General features: G+C 39.7%; 1 protein-coding gene across 2 annotated transcripts in view; it reads left to right on the plus strand.

Annotated features, from left to right (window-relative positions):
* The window catches only part of LOC144493468 (prolyl endopeptidase-like), a 131088-nt gene that overhangs the window by 70147 nt on the left and 39931 nt on the right, over nucleotides 1-21010 (plus strand). For both annotated transcript variants that reach the window (XM_078212418.1, XM_078212419.1), the window contains exon 11: nucleotides 8945-9081. In XM_078212418.1, the coding sequence (XP_078068544.1) occupies nucleotides 8945-9081 (137 nt within the window). The remainder of the gene's footprint in view (nucleotides 1-8944; nucleotides 9082-21010) is intronic.

The following is a 21010-nucleotide window of genomic DNA, read 5'->3' on the forward strand; positions in this document are numbered from 1 at the left end:
ACACACACACACAGACACGACACGTTTGAACCAGAACGGACGGCAGCTTTCTTAGTACCGCACAGAAATTAGGATTTTGTACAAATCAAGATTTGTGTTACTCCAAATGTTTTTGAGTTTCTCCTCTTCCCTGTTTGGAGAAACTTTCCTTTATCGTCCCTGCCCCAATCCTATGCCACTAATAAAATAAAATGTAGATATTAAGTATTTTTGTATGACTCATGCAAGCAAAAAGCCAACCATCTCTCTTTGATTTTCAAAAACACCTCCAAAGACTATCTCCAGTCCCCCACCATCAGTATCTTGGGGATCAATATTGACCAGGGGTATTCCTCAGCCAGCCAGATCAACCCAGGGCTACAAGAGCAGAGGGTGTTTTTTTTCCATCAGTCGCTCAGCACCTGAGCCCCAAACGCCAATCCATCAGCCCCCTGAAAAGTACCAGATCAACCTCAAATTATCCTGGAAAGGCAAAGTATCTTTAAAAAGTTTGAAAAACAGGTTAAACAAGCTATTTCAAGTAACATGGTGGAACTTGCACAAATCCGAATCACAAGGGATTGAGTATTAGAGAAATTCAAGGGGCTAAAGGCAGACAAATCACCAGGACTCGATGAAATGCACGTTAGGGTTTTAAAGGAAGTGGCTGCAGAGATAGTGGACCCATTGGTTGAAATTTTTCATAACTCTAAATTCTGGGCGAGTACCAGAAGATTGGAAAACAGCCAATGTAACTCCCTTGTTCAAAAATGCACAAAGGCAGAAAATATAGAACTATAGACCACCATAGGTTTAGCACCTATTATTGGCAAGACGCTGGAGTCAATAATCAAAAAGGAAATAGCTAATCATTTAGGAAAGCTTAATGTAATTAAACCTAGTCAACATGGTTTTATGAAAGGTAAATCATGTTTGACAGATTTGCTCTAATTCTTTGAGGATGTAACGGCAAGAATAGATAGAGGGGAACTTGTAGATGTGGTGTATTTAGATTTCCAAAAGGCATTTGACAAGGTGCTGCATAAGAGCCTGGTGCATAAAGTAAAAGCCCATGGAATGGGAAGAATATGTTAGGAAGTGTTAGCATGGATTGAAAACTGGTTGTTACATTGAAAATAGAGAGTTGGAATAAATGAGTCATTTTCAAAGTGGAAAGATGCAACAAGTAGAGTACCGCTGGGATCAATTCTTCGCCCACAATCATTCACTATTTACATTAATATCCTGGAGGAAGGAACAGAATGTAAGGTTTCCAAATTTGCCGGTGATCCAAAGATAGGTGGAAAGGCATGTTGTGATGAGAATATTGCGATTCTGCAAGATGATATAAATAGATTGGGTGATTAGACAAAACCTGGCAAATGGGAGTTCAATATGGGGAAGTGTGAGGTCGTATGCTTCAGTAGGAGAAATCAAAAGACATTATTATCTAAATGGAGTGAGACTAGGTGAGTGAAGTACAATGGAGAGAGACTCCAGGCTCTCAATCTCTCCCATACCCTAACTTGCTCTCTCTCTGTTTATCCTCGGGGCCTGCAACTTATTCTGTTCCTTGAACCTCCCTGTAGATAATTCCTTTCGCCAGCTTGCATTTCATTCTCCTGATGCCTAACTGAGAGTGACAGCTCTGCAGATGAGTGGTGAGAGTTAGGAAGAGCAGCTTCAAATTCTCCAGCCATTCATCTCCAGAGCCCTCACAGTGAAGGTGCCGGAGAGAGGCTCTGAGGAGTGGGAGGTTTGGTGAGAGGGTGATCCAGAGAGTGGCAGAGGCCATGAACATGGGTACTGCAGGAAAGACTGTAAAGCTAGAAAAAGGGTCAGGGCAATTTGGAGCAGCCTCTCTGACCCTTTTTCACGTGGTCCTATATCAAAAAACATTTTATAAACAAAACTTACATGCTAAGCAGGAGTACAGGCCCATTAAATGACTAAAGTGAAACAACCTATTGTACCAACTGTCTCAATAGCTGATGCAAAATCTACACTGTTGATTAAAGTTTATTATTTAAATTGCTTGATAATTCAATTTTTAGTGCTAAATTCCTAATTTGCTTTATTCAAATTGCTTAATTCAAATTATAGAATATTTTTAAAAAAATAATCCAAGATATGGAATGGACTATGTTGCAGTATCCCACAAACCCCCTTCAACTGTCCCCACAACCAGCACACTAATTTTGTTAGAATAGTGGTTGATATTGTTTGCTGAAAACACTTCATGTGACTTGAAGCAAATCTGTAAGTTTTGCAATCTCAGTAGGTCGACAAACGAATGGTCTAGTTGGACCAATGAGCGGCACAGCCTTGGAGGGCCGAAGGGCCTGTTTCCTGTGCTGTACTGTTCTTTGTTCTTTGTCTGACGCAGCTGTGACGAAAGATCATCCTAACTTGAAACATTGGCTTGAAGCTCTCCACAGATGCTGTCAGACCTGCTGACGTTTTCCAGCATTTTCTGTTTTTGTTTTAGATTCCAGCATCTACAGTATTTTGCCTTTATCTTTAAGTTGTGCACTGTATTACTTTGAATAATAGGCAAGCTGGATGCCAAGCAAGAGAAAGGATCATGGAGCGTGAGAGGCCGCTCCAAATTGCCCCGAGTAGGTGTCATGTGGCCCTTTGTAAATATCCTCTGTAAATATCAATGCTGCTATTTATTGGCTTTCTATTTCATCCATCTGTGGCATTTTAATAAAGGCCTATTAAGGATTCCTCAGTGCCCAGCACTTCAACGTTTTTACTCTAATTTCACTAGCTTAAGTCCATTTTATCAATTTTAAAGTTTGTTGTTGCATCACTTCTCTTCTGCAGCTTGGCAAATATGTGTTGCAGTATTTTCTAGAAGTTGACTAGAAACACTATATGTCACAGAGGGCTAAAGCTATTTTATGTTGACCCCCTTCTTTAAGCTTCACCAAGCAGGAGGTGCTTCATTTTTGTAAAATTCTGATGCACTTTCGTCCAGTTATCTTAGCAATAGCATTTTCCAAATGCCACAGCATTTCAACTTAAAGGTCAGTTTAAAAAGTCACCGAGGCATCAGTAAAAAGATTAAAAATGAAAGAAATGAAATACATCTAATCATACTTCAGTCATATGATCAAATGCACATAACCAACTTAAGCCTCCTACAAATCTTTAGATCACAAGAGGCCTTAAAGGCGGTTCCTGGCAAAACTTAATGTCCATTGGGTCTTGAAATTAATAACGTTTTGGAAGGAGAAAGGAAATGAATAAGACAAGTTACTCTTCTCCACTCCCATGATCAAATTTCCCCTCTGGTTTATGTTTTCCTGCTCAAAGCTACCATATAGATGGAGTTCTCAACTGGTCAGCAACACTGTTCCACTAAATTAACTGCTGCAATGAGTGTTTAGGTTTCTGAGTGATTTTTCTTCAGCTGCTCAATATTGAAAATGAAAAAAGACTTGCAATGGTTAGCAAAGCTAGCAACATAGGAGTTTGAAGGCACAGTATTGTCTAGGTAGGAGGAAAAAAATTAGAAAGAGACATAGACGAAGCAGGCAAAATTATGGCAGATGGTTTCCACTGTGAGGTAAGTGGGAAGACTTCAATTTTGGACTGTGTGTCAAATTGTGAATGCTTTCTAAGTAGGGAGTGATGAGGAATATTCATGTCCACGTCCAAAAACACTAAAAGCAAGGAAATTGGAATGTTGGTCTTTATCGCAAAAAATTAGAAAAGTGAAGAAATTCTATTTCAGTTGTACGCAGCTTTAATCAGACTTACCTGGAATAGGGATGTTTAGTTTTGGGCCTTGAACCGCAGGAAAGATATATTAGCCTTGAAACGGATACAGTGGAAATTCAACACAATGAAACTAGTGTTTAAGGAGTTAAATTATTAAGATTGGTTGCATAAACCTGGCTTCAGCTTAGCAGGTTGAGGGATGATATAATGGATGAGCCTAAAATTATTCAAATATTTCATAGGATAGATACAGATAAATTATTTCAGCTAGTAAAATGATTCATAACAAGATGGCATGATCTTAAAATTAAGCAAGATCATTTAGGAATGAAATTAGGAACCACATTTCTCACACTTGTGGTGGAGAAACTTGGAACATGTTCCCTGAAATGGCTAAGGTGGGTGGGACAGTTAAAATTTTGTTAATTAAGCAGACTGAAAGGTGTGAAAAAAATCTGGTAAATGGAGGTATAGACCAGTAATAATCTGATTAATAGCAAGGCAAACTTGAAGCATTGCATGGCCTAACTTGTCCCTATGCATCTATGTAAATTTTAAAATGCCACGATAATAATAGATTATGTAATGTGGATATTTTAGAACTGAAGATATTCAGCGAAGCAAGGAGGATAAAATGGGCTTTTGGAGTGTTATAGTTTGAGACAGCTGCTATCATTTGCATATCTGATACTCTTCAGCCCAAGTCACTTCTGGATTCTAGAATTTTCTGGATTGTAGAATAATGTTGGAATGCCTAATCATGAATTGGAAAACATCATAGATGTAAATATTTACCTGAAACGCAAAACACAAAATTATAAAGCAAAAATAAAAATAGTTTTACTTTTATCCAAATACTATATCTTCTGGGTTTCTGCTTCAAAGTATGGCGGCACATTGGTTAATACTGCTGCCTCACATCCCCAGGGACCGTGTTCATATCCAGCCTTGGGTGACTGTGCGGAGTTTGCACGTTCTCCCCGTGTCTGCGTGGGTTTCCTCCGGGTGCTTCAATTTCCTCCCACATTCCAATAGATGTGCGGGTTAGGTTGTGGGCCACAAAGCAGAGAAGAGTGGTGAATGCTTGCTTTTCATACTGGAAGGAAGTATATAGTGGTGTTCCCCAGGGCTTTGTATTAGGGCCACTGCTCCTTTCGGTTTATTTTAATAACCAGGACTTGGGTGCAGAAGGCATAACTTCAAAGTTTGCAGATGATACAAAACTCAGTAATGTAGGAAACCAGGAGGATAGTAACAGACTTCAAATGGGCACGGGAACAGACTGTTGAAATAGGGAGACAGTCGATTAAGTTTAATGCAGAGAAGTGTGAAGTGATACATTCTGTAGGCAAAATTACATGATGGAGGTAATATCAACTAAATAGTACAACTCTGAAGAGGTGTGCAGGGTTATAGAGACCTGGGGATGTATGTGCACAAATCTTGGATTGTGGCAGCTCAAGTTAAGAAGAATATTTTTTAAATGGCTTCTGGAATCCTTGGTTTACTTAATACAATAGAAAAGCAAGGAAGTTGTATTAAATCTTTGTAAAAATACTGGTTGGGCCTCAGCTAAAATATTGTGTTCAGTTGTGGTATGTGTACTTTCAGAAGGATACCAAAGCCTTGAAGAGAGTGCAGAGAGGTTCTCTGGTATCAGGAATGAGGGATTTCAGTTATGTGGAGAGCCGAGAGAAATTGAGGTTGTTCTCTTTCTAACAGAGAAGGTTAAGCAAAGATTCGATAGGCTTCACTTGTATCCATTTTCCCCTACATGGACTAGTGAAATGTCAGCATCACTGTGATGTTATTTTACTCCCCTCATTACCTGCTGGCTGCTGAAGACACAAAAGATCAAAGACATTTTTCACACTTTTTGATAAATAATGCAGTTTTTCTATTTTGTGCATGTCTTTTGCCCATGTTATTTACTCTTAACATAAGATGAAATACTAACAATGGTTGAAATGATTCTTTAGATGGGGAATAGATGAAAAAAATGTATTTTTATGGTTAAGTAGCTGAACTGATCTGGGTTCCAACATTGACAGTATCTTTGCAAATTCTTCCCCTGAGCATGCATATCAACCAGCAACATGTTGAGCGGTTTTCCCCATTTCCCTTGAATGGCTAAAGACCTTCACTAAATTTTATACAGCTGTTGATTTATCCTTCACACTTTATACCAGAGAGAGTATATGTACTTGAATCATTTACGTAACTCTGGCCCCAAGGAATTCATTCACTGCTGTGATTAGATTACTATTATAAGTATATCACTGTCTACTTGAAACAGCTCTGATAAATGTGGAACAGCAACACCCTTTTATGAAGAAACTTTTTTGAAGGTTCTCTCAATGAGTCTAAAATTAGCCCTATCTGTGTAGTATTTCATTGCTTGCAGACATACTTTTCTCTTGGGGCTGGTCCTCATCAGCTTCTTTTAATCTTTGACAAGGGCTCTTATCAGCATACTGAAATAACTGGAGAGCTGCTGAGCATTGCGAAGAGATGGTGTCAAATGAAATAACTGTTCCAATTTTACTCTTTTAGGGAGTATATGAATGTTTTGTGTTCTAAATTGGTTATCATCTTGTCATTTTATTTTGTTATATTTGTTTGGTTACAGTCACATTAGAATAGAATGCTAGATAAAATTACGATGGCAAGTAAATATGTTTTGTTTTGAAACTGTTGACCACCATTCCAGGTCCCCATTTTAACTGATATTAACTGTTCCCTCTCCTCTGCTACGGTTCCCCTCCCTTCTATTCTGCCATTATCATCAATCTCCTCCAAAAAAAATCTACCCTTGACCCCTCTGCCCTTGCAAGCTGCCAAACATTGCCAATCTCTCTCTCTCCTCCAGAGTCCTGAAACATGCTGTTATCTTACAAATCCATGTCCATCTTTCGTGAAGCTCCATGATGGAATCTCTGCAATCACCTTTTGCCCCTCCCACAGAACTTTATCAAATCTATAAGTGAGATCCTACATGTCTGTGACCATGGTGAACTATTCTTTGTCCTGCTGCAATCTTTGACACCGCTGATCACACCATCCTCCCCCCACTACTCTCCATCACCCAGCTGGGTGGGACTGCACTTGCTTAAATCCATGCATAGAATCATACAGTGCAGAAGAAGCCCTTCGGCTCATCGAGTCTGCACCGATACACGATACACACCTGACTTCCAAATTAATCCCATTTACTAGCACTTGGCCCATAGACTTGAATGTTATGATGTGCCAAGTGTTCATCCAGGTAAGTTTTAAAGGTTGTAACGCAACTCGCCTCTACCGCCCTCCCAGGCAGTGCATTCCAGGTTGTCACCACCCTCTGGGTAAAATCTTCACATCTCCACTAAACCGCCTCTCCCTCACCTTGAACCTAAGTCCCCTCATGACTGACCCTTCAACTAAGGGGAACAGCTGCTCGTTATCCGCTCTGCATATGCACCTCATAATCTTATACACCTTGATCAGGTCGCCCCTCAGTCTTCTCTGCTCCAACAAAAACAACCTAAGCTTATCCAAGCTCTCTTCATAACTTAAATGTTCCATCCCAGGCAGTATCCTGGTGAATCACTGCATCCCCTCCTGCGCAATCGCATCTTTCTATAATGAGGCGACTAGAACTGCACATGGTACTCTAGCTGTGGTTTCACTAAAATTCTATACAACTCCACCTTGACTTCCCTGCTTTTGTAATCTATGCCTCAATTAAAAAAGGCAAGTGCCCATATACCTTTTATACCACTGCACTAACATGTCCTTCTGCCTTCAGAGATCTATTGATAAACACGCTAAAGTCCCTTTGTTCCACAGAAATTCCTACTATCATGCTGTTCTTTGAATACTAATTTGACACTTCCCTGTCAAATTACCCCTTCCAAACTTCAGGGTTAACTTCCATCTGCCATTTATCTGCCCATTTGACCATTCCATCTATATTTTCTTGTAGCCTAAGAGACTCGGCTTCACTTTAACCACCCGGCCAATCTTTGTGTCATCTGCAAGTTTACCAAACCTACCGTAGCCACTTATTCATCTGTCATAAATGACGAATAATAGGGTAGCCAGCACAGATCCCTGTGATATGCCCTTGAACACTAGCTTCCAGTCACTAAAGCAACCTTCTGTCATCGCCCTCTGGTCTCCGACAACTAAGTCAATTTTGAATCACTTTATCAAATTACCCTGTATCCCATGTGCCTTCTTTGAGTCTTCATGTGGAATCTTATCAAAGGCTTTGCTGAAATTCATATAAACTACATCAATTGCACTATCCTTATCATCATTCACAGCTGCATCCAGAGAATTGCCTCTTAAGAGACTTCTGCACCCTTACCTCTGGAGCTCCCAAGTATCTTTGGTCCAATTCCTATTTCTGTCTTGCATGCTGTCAGACATGGTGAAAATTTCTAACCTTTTCTGCTTTTTTTATGTTATAAAATAAGAAATAGGAGCATGAGTAAGTCATTCAGCCCTTCAAGTCTGCAACACTATTAAGTAAGACTATGCCTGATAATTTGCCTCAACTCCACCTTCTTGCACTATCCCCATAATCTTTAAATCCCTTTAGTATTCAGAAATCTATCAAGCATTGAATATGCTCAATGACAGCATCTTCAGCCCTCTGGGATAGAAAATTCAAAGATTCTAAACCTTTTAAAGAAATTTTCCTCATCTTCGTTTTAAATGACTGATCCTCCTGTGTGACTGTGATCTATAATTCTGGATTCCCCAGTGAGGGGAAACATCCTCATAACATCGACTTTGTTAAATTTCTTAAGGATTTTATGTTTCAATGAAATCACCTCTCATTTTCAGGAATATAGGCCTAGTCCACTCAATGTCTCCTCATTACACAATCTCCTCATCCTCGCAATCAGTTAAGTAAACCTTTGTTGCACTTCCTTTAAGGCAGGTATGTCCTCCCTTGGGCAAGGAGGCTAAAACTGTACACAGTACTCCGGGTATGGGCTCATCAAGACCCTGTATTACAGCAGCAACTTGAGATATATGCAAATTAATGGGGATGCAGATATATTTGATGTGTGGCCTACCAAAACTGATACGCACCTAAGTGGTTCACAAAGGTAAAACACTCTGGAAATTATGTGGCAGTGTTGACTACTTCCTTCAGGATTGATAACCTTATTTTACGTTTTAATGGTATTCAGAATATAAAATACAATCCTCCTAATAATAAGGTTATGATTTTTGTATGCAGCTCTTTTATCCAAGTAGAGATGGGACACAAATACCAATGTTCATTGTCCATAAGAAAGGAATCAAACTTGATAACTCTCATCCTGCTTTTCTTTATGGATATGGAGGCTTCAATATATCTCTCACACCAAGCTACAGGTATGTAGTAGACTTTGACTTTTTCTAAATGCTGGCAGATCTCCTGTGGATTCTGAGTTAGCAAATATGTTATATTATGACTGAGTGGAGCAGATGAAGGTTCTTCAATCTGGCATTACTTCGGTGGTGCAAGGTGGGTATATGGAGGGGGAAATTGAATGTAGAATACTCTTCTCCAAAGAGGAAGAGGCCTTCAAGGAAAACTTTCAAAAGGTAGGATAATTGACTTATTGAATTTAAACATGTTATTGTGAATTTTATTTTTTGTTTACCAAAGCATTTTACATGAAATTTTGGTTTCCATGGATAAGATAAATAGATTTTTTTCCCCATTAATATTGGATTGATTCATTTTTTCTTTTGATTAACTCATTAGTTAACCAGGCTGGTATTAGGGTTGATTGTTTTCAAGTCTTTTGTAGTTTCTCAATACTTTTCACGCCATTACCTTATGTTTGATCGTTCTTAATCTCTTCAATTCCGATCTGCTTTTGTTTTACTTTAATCCAATCAACAAAGTTACAATGAAATCTTGACTCTTTTTCCTCTTTATAGGAGTTGACATACAAACCTTGACTCAAAAATTGTGACAGAGGATGTATATATCATATGCAACACTTTAATATATTAGTGTATTATATCGTGCAGTGTACTATTATTAAATAACAATGTTACAGTGTACATAAAGAAATTACTTTCTTTGGAGGTATCCAGCACAAGGGAGCATGACCTTAAAATTAAATCCAGGCAATTAAAGGGTGACAAACTTACAGGATGCTGCGAGGCCTGGAAAGAATGGACATGGAGAGGATGTTTCCACTAGTAGGAAAAACTAGAACTAAAGGGCACAACCTCAGGCTAAAGGGACGATCCTTCAAAACAGATATGAGAAGGAATTTCTTCAGCCAGAGAGTAGTGAATATGTGGAACTCTTTGCTGCAGAAGGCTGTGGAGGCCAGGTCATCGAGTGTCTTTAAGACAGAGATAGATAGGTTCTTGATTAATAAGGGGATCAGGGGTTATGGGGAAAAGACAGGAGAATGGGGATGAGAAAAAAGTCAGCCATGATTGAATGGTGGAGCAGAGTCGATGGGCCGAGTGGCCTAATTCTGCTCCTATGTTTTATGGTCTTATGACATCATCCCAAAGGATAGTGGAAAATCAGAAACTCTTTTCCAAAATGTTTTTAAGGGTAGGTCAATTGAAAATTTCAAAACTAAGATTAATGGGTTTTTGTTACATCAAGAGTATTAAGGGTTGCAAAACCAAGGTGGGTAAATGGTGTTGTGATACAGGTCAGCTGTAATCTATTTGAATGGCAGTGGGACAGGCTTTACACAGGAACACAAGAAATAGAAGAGGAGTAGGCCAACAGGCCTTTCAAGCCTTCCCCTCCATTCATTATGATCACCTCCACTTTAAATACTTGTAATGATCCAACCTCCACTATCCTTTGGGGGCAAGAATTCCAGAGATTCACCATCCTCTGCGAGAAGAAGTAGAGCCTTTATGATCCATTCCTTTTCCAGTTCAATGTTATTGGCTCTCTGAAAGACCTGTTCATTTGATTGTAATCCCTTCCCCGTCTTACCCCACACCCTTTTAAGTTTTTCCTTTTCAAATATTTTTTCTAAATCCTCCCAATTTATTTAATCTCTCCCTGTTCCTTTTGCCTTCAGGCACTTAGCTTCCCCTAAATACATCTTTGCTATTCACCAAAAAACTGCAATTTTATATTTGACCATTAATTTTCGTCTCCCACATGTGAAAACATAATCTCTACATCTACTATACCAAACCCCTTCATCATAAGAACCCTCTCAACTTTGTTTTCTAGAAGGAAGAGCACCTGCTTTATTTTACTATCTTGCTTTTCTTTTTCACCCCTTGCCAACTAAACAGAAGTGCATGCACATTAAACATAAGGTTTAATTACTTGAAGGCAGTTTGGCAATGTCTAACTATTTCCCAACTTCAAAATTGGCAGGTGTTGCTTTTAAACGGAAGTTAAAGATTAATTAAAGATGTGTAATAGTACACGGGTTGTTCCAGCAGTTTAGAAAGTACTTTTTTAGGTAGGTCAATGAGTTGTAAATAAATGTCTAAGTTGGTTGTTAAGCAGTAAGAAACTAATCAGATGAATATATTCTGTGTATGCAACTTATATACAGTGTATGTTTTACATCATACTTTATATCAGGCAGCAGGTATTCTTCCTTCTGGAAAACAAAGTTGAGAGGGTGACCTCATTGTGGTTGAGTGTAGGGATGCACCCAATGATACAGGAGTAGTCCCAACATCTTTTTTCCATCGTTTATTTAACATTCTGCTGACTGTAATCTCATCGGCCTTGGTGCTATTCTATTTTGGATTGTGATTGAAATGCCTTTCTTGGCTGGAGTAACAATCATGTTGTTAGCCTAACATAAACACATTTTAATTGATTTTGGTGGCTGGTTGAGAGAAAGTGAGATAGCACTCATTATCCTGATTATTGGCAGGCTGTAATTTTATCTGAAGTATAATAGTGAACAAGCTTCAGTAATGTATTGCATATTACAGTGACAGGCCTGTGTTATTAGCAACTTGATGAATAGTTTGAAAATACTTCAAATGTTTGACCTAGGTTATTTGCTTGACTTGCCTCATTTAAAATGTAATCATGTTTGTGCATTTGGCACTAAATGCACATTACCTTCCATTTCTTAATATTCAACCTGGTTGATTTGCCAATTAAATCATATTTTTCATCTTCTTCCAAACATGCTGCATTTTCAAACAGCTTAATATCTTTTAGAAATTCTATTTAGAATTTCACTAAAAGTGTTTAGGAATATTAGGACCTGTGGAGATCTTGGGACTCAATCCAATTGGCATTGTTACTATTGATAATTTCTCTCGTTATTTTGTATGTTACCCTATTGATTATTATTACATTTTTATTAAGATTTTTCTTTGGTTATATGCACTTTATCAAATGCAAACAAATGGTGAAAATATAGATCATTCACCAATCCAGATTGCATCCTCAAAAGCCCCCAGTGAATTTACTCAGCACATCCTGGTTTTCAGTCGCCCAGTGTTGGAATTCCTTCTTTTGGAATCAGTTTGAATGACTTTCTACTAAAGTTGCAAGTTAGCAAGCCTTTGATCCAGTTTTCAAAAATTGGTGCATTAACTATTTCTAATCATTCTGCAGCCACTTTTAACAATTTGTCATTTATTTTAGTAATTAGTCACAGCTTTTGTCCTAGCTGTCACTTTCTTCAATCATAATTTCCCATGGCCGTGCTATAATAAACTTCCATTACTTTGTTTTGAGAGTTGCATCGAAATATAGGTTTTGCAGAACAAATTCACACAACTATATTTTTTAAAAGTGCAAATTGATATGATAGGTAGTTAAAATGCTAATTAGTTAAACTTTGAGACTGTCTTCCCACAGTCTGAAGATAATCAATTTGTTAGCCTATTCTAGCAATTGGCAAGTTCCTTACACAGGTTATTTTGAGAAGTCTCTGATCCCTTCTTTGGAACTCTCTTCCTGAAAAGGGTTTAAGTTTATTTATTAGTGTCACAAGTAGGCTTACATTAACACTGCAATGAAGTTACTGTGAAAATCCCATAGTCATCACACTCCAGCGCCTGTTCAGGTACACTGAGGAAGAATTTAGCATAGCCAGTGCACCTAACCAGCATGTCTTTTGAGGAGGAAACCGGAGCACCCGGAGGAAACCCACGCAGACACGGGGAGAACACGCATACTCCGCACAGACAGTGACCCAAGCCAGGAGTTGAACCCAGCTCCCGGACGCTGTGAGACAACAGTGCTAACTACTGTGTCACTGTGCCACCCATGATGTGGCGATGCCAGCGTTGGACTGGGGTAGGCACAATAAGAAGTTTCACAACACCAGGTTAAAGTCCAACAGGTTGATTTAGTAGCATGAGCTTTCGGAGCGCTGCACCTTCATCAGGTGAGTAGAGGATTGGGTTCACAAACAGGGTATATATAGACACAGACTCAATTTACAAGATAATGGTTGGAATGAAAGTCTTAACAGGTAATCAAGTCTTTACAGGTGCAGACAATGTGAGTGGGGAGAGGGTTAAGTACAGGTTAAAGAGGTGAATTATCTCAAGCCAAGACGGTTAGTGAGATTTTGCAAGCCCAAGCAAGTCATGGGGTTACAGATAGTGTGACATGAATTCAAGATCCCGGTTGAGGCCATCCTCGTGTGCGGAACTTGGCTATCAGTTTCTGCTCGGCGATTCTGCATTGTCATGTGTCTTGAAGGCCACCTTGGAGAACGCTTACCCGAAGATCAGAGGCTGAATGCCCGTGACTGCTGAAGTGTTACCCGACAGGAAGGGAACACTCCTGCCTGGTGATTGTCGAGCGGTGTCCATTTATCCGTTGTCATAGCATCTACATGGTCTCCCCAATGTACCATGCCTCAGGACATCCTTTCCTGCAGCGTATCAGCTAGACAACGTTGGCCGAGTCTCAAGAGTATGTACTGTGTACCTGGTGGATGGTGTTCTCAAGTGAGATGACATCCGTGTCGATGATCCGGCACATCTTGCAGAGGTTGCTGTGGCAGGGTTGTGTAGTGTCGTGGTCACTGTTCTCCTGAAGGCTGGGTAGTTTGTTGCGGACAATGGTCTGTTTGAGGTTGCGCGGTTGTTTAAAGGCAAGAAGTGGGGGTGTGGGGATGGCCTTGGTGAGATGTTCGTCTTCATCTGACATGTTGAAAGCTCTGGAGCTTATTACGAAAGCAAAATTGAATGTTTAATATGTTTAAGTCAAGTAACACAATTCGCTAACAGGGACAGCACGGTATGCTCAGTATTTTTGGAATGTTATGTGAAGACAAGTTCAAGTTTAAATTAAGTGTTTGAGTTCTGTAGAAGGGTCATATGAACTCGAAACAATAACTCTGTTTCTCTCTCCATAGGTGCTGTCTGACCTGCTGAGTTCATCCAGCATTTTCTGTTTTTGTTTTAGATTTCTGGCATCCATAGTATTTTGCTTTAATTTAAATATCTGTGTTTAGTCTGAAGTATTACTCTGTATGTATACTTGCTGAATAGTAACAATTCATATCTGACCTCATTTTACCAAATGTTTCTCAGTCCACCTTCAGGAAGATTGAAAAAGTACGCATGAAAATGGCAGAAATATCCACGCTGAGTTGTGCTATGTGTAGTTAAATATTGGCATTTGGGCATATTTCTAAAGGTAAAATATTCAATTGGTTATGTGAATAACTAACACTGCTGTACCTGAGCAAATATCTGAAGCAGGACCATAGACTTGTAACACTCCCATTGTCTATTTTTTTTTAAAATCGTGGAATTGTTTTCAGCTGCTGGTTGATATGCCTTGGTGCTGAAAAAACAAACCTGTTTCTCAACCTCAGGCTGGTTAGTTTAAAGTACCACTCTATATGCAGTGTAAAAGACCTTTTAATTTTTGATCAGTCTATTGCAGCCAAGCAAGTCATTCATTTTGCAAGAAGTAAACGGGTTGCTATTTGCATCAGTGCCAAAATGTTTACTGAATTGGAAGTGCGGCAAATGTAATATCATCTTATTCAGCTTGCAGTTGTAAGAAAGGAGTTGGCCTTCAAAGTGGTGATATATTCCGGTCATGGGGTGGCACAATGGTTAGCACTGCTGTCTCGCAGCACCAACGGCCCGGGATCGATTCCCGGCTTGGGTCACTGTGTGGAGTTTGCACGTTCTCCCTGTGTCTGCATGGGTTTCCTCCCACAGTCCAAAGATGTGCAGGTTAGGTTGATTGACCATGCTAAATTGCCCTTTAGTGTCAGGGAGGCTAGCTAAGATAAATGTATGGGGTTATGAGGATGGAGCCTGGGTAGGATTTGTGGTTGGTGCAGACTCGATGGGCTGAATGGCCTCCTTCTGCACTGTAGGATTCTATCAGTCTTTCAGAGGAAAGGTCCTTAATTTCTCCATTTCTATGATTTCAAATTCACACAGATATAAAATAAATTCCTTGTAACAAATGTCATGTCCCAATTTGTTTTAAAAGTATTTTATAAATGAATGGGATTGTTCCTTTGCATTATTATGCAGAAATAACTGGTAGGTCCCAGTCAGGTTGATAATGCCATTAGTTTGTGCTTCATAGATTGGGTAAGTAACATACCTGAACGTTTATTCAGTATTTTTGCTCGAAATATGAAGACTTCAGCATAGGCTTTTATTGATTAGGTACAGTGGAAATTATTGTTTTGAAAGAGGTGTTCATCTTTGCTTCTGAATATCATTAGCAGAAATCAAGAACAGACTCAACTGTTTAATTTTGTTGATTTTCTAACTGGTGTATTTAAAATGCCCATAATTGAAAATGAATAAAAATAAAATAATGGGAAATGAGAAATGCTGCATTTTAGATCTAACACTACAGAGAAGAGGCACAATTGCTAAAATGTGCTGCATGATAAATTGCCATTACAAAGGGGTGAAGAGGAAGGTTAGAATTTGTCCTCAAGCTTTTTGATAGGTTGGTTTTCAAATCGTTGGTTGCGAGAGGCAATGTCACCACTAGCTTGTAAAAAGGAAAACTCTGGAGAGTAGTCACCTTTTTATAACTCAGCCATGTGACTAAACATATTATTCAGAAATTAGCATTTACTGCTATGTAAAGTAATGAGCACGCATAAAGATATTCCTCACATTTAAATTTGTGAATAATGTTTCTGTTCCAATATCAAATAAGTGTAGTTAGTCATGCTTGAGTGTAAATCACAAATCATATGAAAGGATAGATTGACCTTGATTGCAACTTGAGGTGATCTGAAAGGCAATCTCTTATTGAAGCTGAGCCATACAAACCATAAGGAAGTAAAGATGTGACGCTGTAAATTTGAATGCAGCCAGCTTTTAAATGTTTATAGATATTCGATCAACCAAAGATATGGGAAAAAATTGAGGGAGAAAGTTTACTGTTTACCAAAGTGTTTTCTTTCTAACTTCTTTTCAGCTTATAAGCTGTGGTTTCTGTATAATACTCTCAGTATAACCTCTGTAAAATATTCTCAAAATTACTTAAGTAGACTAGTAGTCCTTCACAGTTTTAGTATAAGAAAGGCTAGGAGGTAACAAATAAGTAAGAGGGTGTCGAAAATTGCCTTGCAGAGGAATGAAACATAGAATCTAACTGGGGAGAATTTGGTTTTTGAGGGAGATATTACATCAATGGTACAAGTGAGAATGTAAAGGAAGATGTAGAAAATTTGTTAGAATTGGCTGTGGAAAAGGAATTGATTCTGAAAACATCAACAAAACTAGAAATTAATAAATTATTGGACACAGGTGCATCCTAAGCTGAGGTACAAATCAAAGAGGCAGTGGCAATTTTTCAGTCCTCATTAGAGGGACTAGAGACTGGCCAACTTATCACTTGTTCCGATTCCCATAGAGACCAATAAGTTTTTAAATGAAATTAATTTCCTAACGACTCACTGGACCAAATCACACAACTTTGCTTTTCATCACTTTTACTGAAATAAACTAAGCCAACATCAATCAAACATTAATTAACAAGCAACTAATACATCAAATGAAAGAAAAGTACTTTCATATTTACTAACTTACACAACCAGATAATGTATTTAACACACTGCCTCACTTCGAGCAGGTATGTAGCTTCGCAAGAACTGGCTCATAGTTACTCCCAGCTCTTCAGCAGATGTTCACTTCTCCCCACCACGCCAGACTCAACTGTTTAATTTGAAATTTTCAGTGCCCTTTGAGAATCGCTCCCTCCTTCCCATTCAAGTTTTTCAAATCTGATTGTCACTAGCACCTGACAGCTTCTTGTTCCTTACATCTTCCAAGAGTCCCTTCTGTTCCCTTTTGAACAGAAGCCAAACTCTCGAGTATCCTGCTTGCTTGTTAACAGTTCTTCCCTGCTTTTCCACAGCAGTAGTCCTTTATTTCTTTGTCTCATATAGCAGCTGTCCTTTTTCTGAGAGGTACTGTGAAAAGGTGTTAAAACTGTCACTTGACCCTTAATTGAGTTTCTCTCCCTGTGGCAAATGGATCACGAGGGCATGTCTCTGAGCTAAGGTTCTGAAATTCTACTTTGAGTTAATGGTACATTTCAAAACATAACCAACTTGTAAAGTTCATCATTCATAAGACCATAAGATATAGGAGCAGGATTAGGCCATTCGGCCCATCGAGCCTGCTCCGCCATATTATCATGGCTGATATGATTCTCATCCCCATTCTCCTGCCTTCTCCCGTAACCCTTGATCCCCTTATCGATCAAGAACCTATTTATCTCTGTCTTAAAGACACTTAATGACCTGGCCTCCACAGCCCTCTGTGGCAATGAGTTCCACAAATTCACCACCCTCTGGCTGAAGAAATTCCTCCTCATCTCAGTTTTAAAAGAGCGTCCCTTCACTCTTGTGCCCTCAAGTTCCAGTCTCTCCCACCAGTGGAAACATCCTCTCCACGTCCACACTATCTAGGCCTCTCAGTATTCTGTAAGTTTTAATTAGATCCCTCCCTCATTCTTCTAAACTCCATCCAACAAAGACCCAGACTCCTCAACCGCTCCTCATATGACAAACCCTTCATTCCTGAGATTATTCTTGTGAACCTCCTCTGGACCCCCTCCAAGGCCAGCACATCCTTAGGTATGGGGCTCAAAACTGCTCTCAATATTCAAAACATATAGCCTCAGCAGTACATCCCTGCTGTTGTATTCTAGCCATCTAGAAATGAATGTTAATATTGAATTTGCCTTCCTCACTGCCAACTGAACCTGCATGTTAACCTTAAGAGAGTCCTGAACCAGGACTCCCAAGTCCCTTTGTGCTTCAGATTTCCGAAGCCTTTCCCCATTTAGAAAATAGTCTACTTGATTTGATTTATTATTGTCCTGTATTAGCATACAGTGAAAAGTATTGCTTCTTGCGCGCTATACAGACACAGCATACCGTTCATAGGGAAGGAAGCGAGAGAGTGCAGAATGTAGCATTACAGTCACTAGCTAGGGTGTAGAGGAAGATCAACTTAATGCAAGGTAGGCCCATTCTAAAGTCTGACGGCAGCAGGGAAGAAGCTGTTCTTGAGTCTGTTGGTACGTGACCTCAGACTTTTGTATCTTTTTCCCAACGGAAAAAAGTGGAAAGAGAGAATGTCCGGGGTGCGTGGGGTCAGTAATTATGCTGGCTGCTTTTCCGAGGCAGTGGGAAATGTAGACAGAGTCAATGGATGGGAGGCTGATTTGCGTGATGGATTGGGCTACATTCATAACCTTTTGTAGTTCCTTGCGGTTTTGGGCAGAGCAGGAGCCATACCAAGCTGTGATACAACAGAAAGAATGCTTTCTATGGTGCATCTGTTAAGGTTGATGAGAATCGTAGCTGACATGACAAATTTCCTTATCCTTCTGAGAAAGTTGAGTTGGTGGGCTTTCTTAACTATAGTGTCGGCATGGGGGGGACCAGGACAGGTTGGTGGTGATCTGGACATCTAAAAACGTGAAGCTCTCGACCCTTTCTACTTCGTCCTTGTTGTTGTAGACGGGCATATTCTCCTCTACAGTTCCTGAAGTCGATGACAATCTCCTTTGTTTTGTTGACATTGAGGGAGAGATTATTATCGCCTCACCAGATTCTCTATCTCATTCCTGTACTCTGTCTCGTCATTGTTTGAGATCCAACCCACTATGGTGGTGTCGTCAGCGTGCTTGAAAATTGAGTTGGAGGGGAATTTGGCCACACAGTCATAGGTATATAAGGAGTACAGTAGGGGGCTGAGAACACAGTCTTGTGGGGGCACCGGTGTTGAGGATGATCGTGGAAGAGGTGTTGTGGCCTATCTTTACTGATTGTGGTCTGTGGGTTAGGAAGTTCAGGATCTAGTTGCAGAGGGAGGAGCTAAGGCCTAGGCCACGAAGTTTGGAGATAGTTTCATAGGAATAATGGTGTTAAAGGCTGAGCTGTAGTCAATAAATAGGAGTCTGACATAGGTGCAGTGTTACCTAGGTGTTCCAGGGTTGAGTGCAGGGCCAGGGAGATGGCGTCTGCTGTGGACCTGTTGTGGCAGTAGGCAAATTGTAGTGGATCCAGGCAGTCTGGGAGGCTGGAATTGATTTGCGCCATGACTAACCTTTCGAAGCACTTCATAATGATGGATGTCAGAGCCACCGGATGATAGTCATTAAGACACGCTGCTTGGCTTTTCTTTGGTACCGGGATGATTTCTTAGGTACAGGGAATCGAGTCTACGCCTCTATTCTTCCTACCAAAGCGCATAACCTCACATTTTCCCACATTGTATTCCATCTGCCACTTCTTTGCCAGCCTGTCCAAGTCATTCTGCAGCCTCCCCATTTCCTCAACACTACCTGTTCCTCTACATATCATTGTATCAACCGCAAATTTAGCAACCATGCCCTCAGTTCCACCTCCATGATGCACTCTAGTGCAGAACTAAACCAGATAACTACAATCATATTGTTTAATAATATAACAGTTATATCCTCATGGAATTTAGAAGAAGAGAGGCAGCATCATTAAAACAAAGGATTCTGAACTGGCTTGATCAGGTAGACACTGAGATGGTTTCTGCTGGATGGAGAATTTGAACCACAATATCAGGATAAGGAGATGATCATTTAGTACTGAGATGAGGGTTGTGAATTTTAGGAACCCTCCACCACAGAGTTAGTGGATAGAAGGCTGCAATCGACCTATTTTGAGGTCTCGAAATCAAAGGATATGGTTAACGGGCAGGAATGTGGAGTTGAAGCCCAAGATCAGCCATGATCGTATTGAATGATGAAGCAGGCTTGATATGCAGTTTGATCTATTCCTGCTTCTATTTCTTGTAACTTGTGTTCTAATATCTGGCCTGGATAAATGCTTAGCAGTCCATACTTCTAAATCAGATTATTGAGCATTTAGTTCCACATAGGATAATTAATGACAAGCAGATGGATTTGTTGAAGGCAAGGCATGGCTAACAAAGTTGTGCTGTTATGTGTTAGATATCTTCAGTGGTACCGAACCTGTACTTGTCCATCATGCAAATTTATGCATGAAGTTTAATTTACCTGTGCATTTCTACACATTTGATTTGATTTATTATTGCCACATGTATTGGGATACAGTGAAAAGTATTGTTTCTTGCGCACTATACAGACACAACATACCGTTCATAAAGTACATAGGGGAGAAGGAAAGAAGGGCATGCAAAATGTAATGTTGCAGTCATAGCTAAGGTGTAGAGAGAGATCAGCTTGATATATGGCAGGTCCATTCAACGGTCTGATGACAGCAGGGAAGAAGCTGTGCTTAAGTTGGTTGCTTCATGATCTCAGACTTTTGTATCTTTTTCCCGACGGAAGAAGGTGGAAGAGAATATGTCCTGGGTGCGTGGGGTCCTTGATTATGCTGGTTGCTTTTCCGAAGCAGCAGGAAATGTAGATAGAGTGAATGGATGGGAGGCTGGTTTGTATGATGGACTGGGCACCCACAACAACCCCTGTGGAAGTAGATAGAAAGAGCTGTTCAAGTTAATTCTAGCACATGATCTGCACCAATTGTACTCATGGTAAGCACTGCTTTATGCTGCTGGTAAATTTGTTTGAAAACAAAAATTTCTTATGACTTGTCGTGGTCTGTATGTCATCATTTCTACCACAACATTGTTTACACTACTGGCACGTTTTTAGATATTTATCTTGTGTTCAGCATCTGAGGCCATTACCATACAAGCTCTACTTCCTTACAAACTAAAACCTGATTTTAACTGTAGAATACAATATAATGTAGTATTGCCCAGGGATCGAACTAAAATTATTCCTGTTGTAATTAGATGAGTGGAATTGGCCGTTTTGTATTTCCTAGCCTGGCTATAAACTGCTGGTCAGCTATGC

Source organism: Mustelus asterias, chromosome 5 (genome assembly GCF_964213995.1).
Source record: "Mustelus asterias chromosome 5, sMusAst1.hap1.1, whole genome shotgun sequence".
Taxonomy (NCBI): Eukaryota; Metazoa; Chordata; class Chondrichthyes; order Carcharhiniformes; family Triakidae; genus Mustelus; species Mustelus asterias.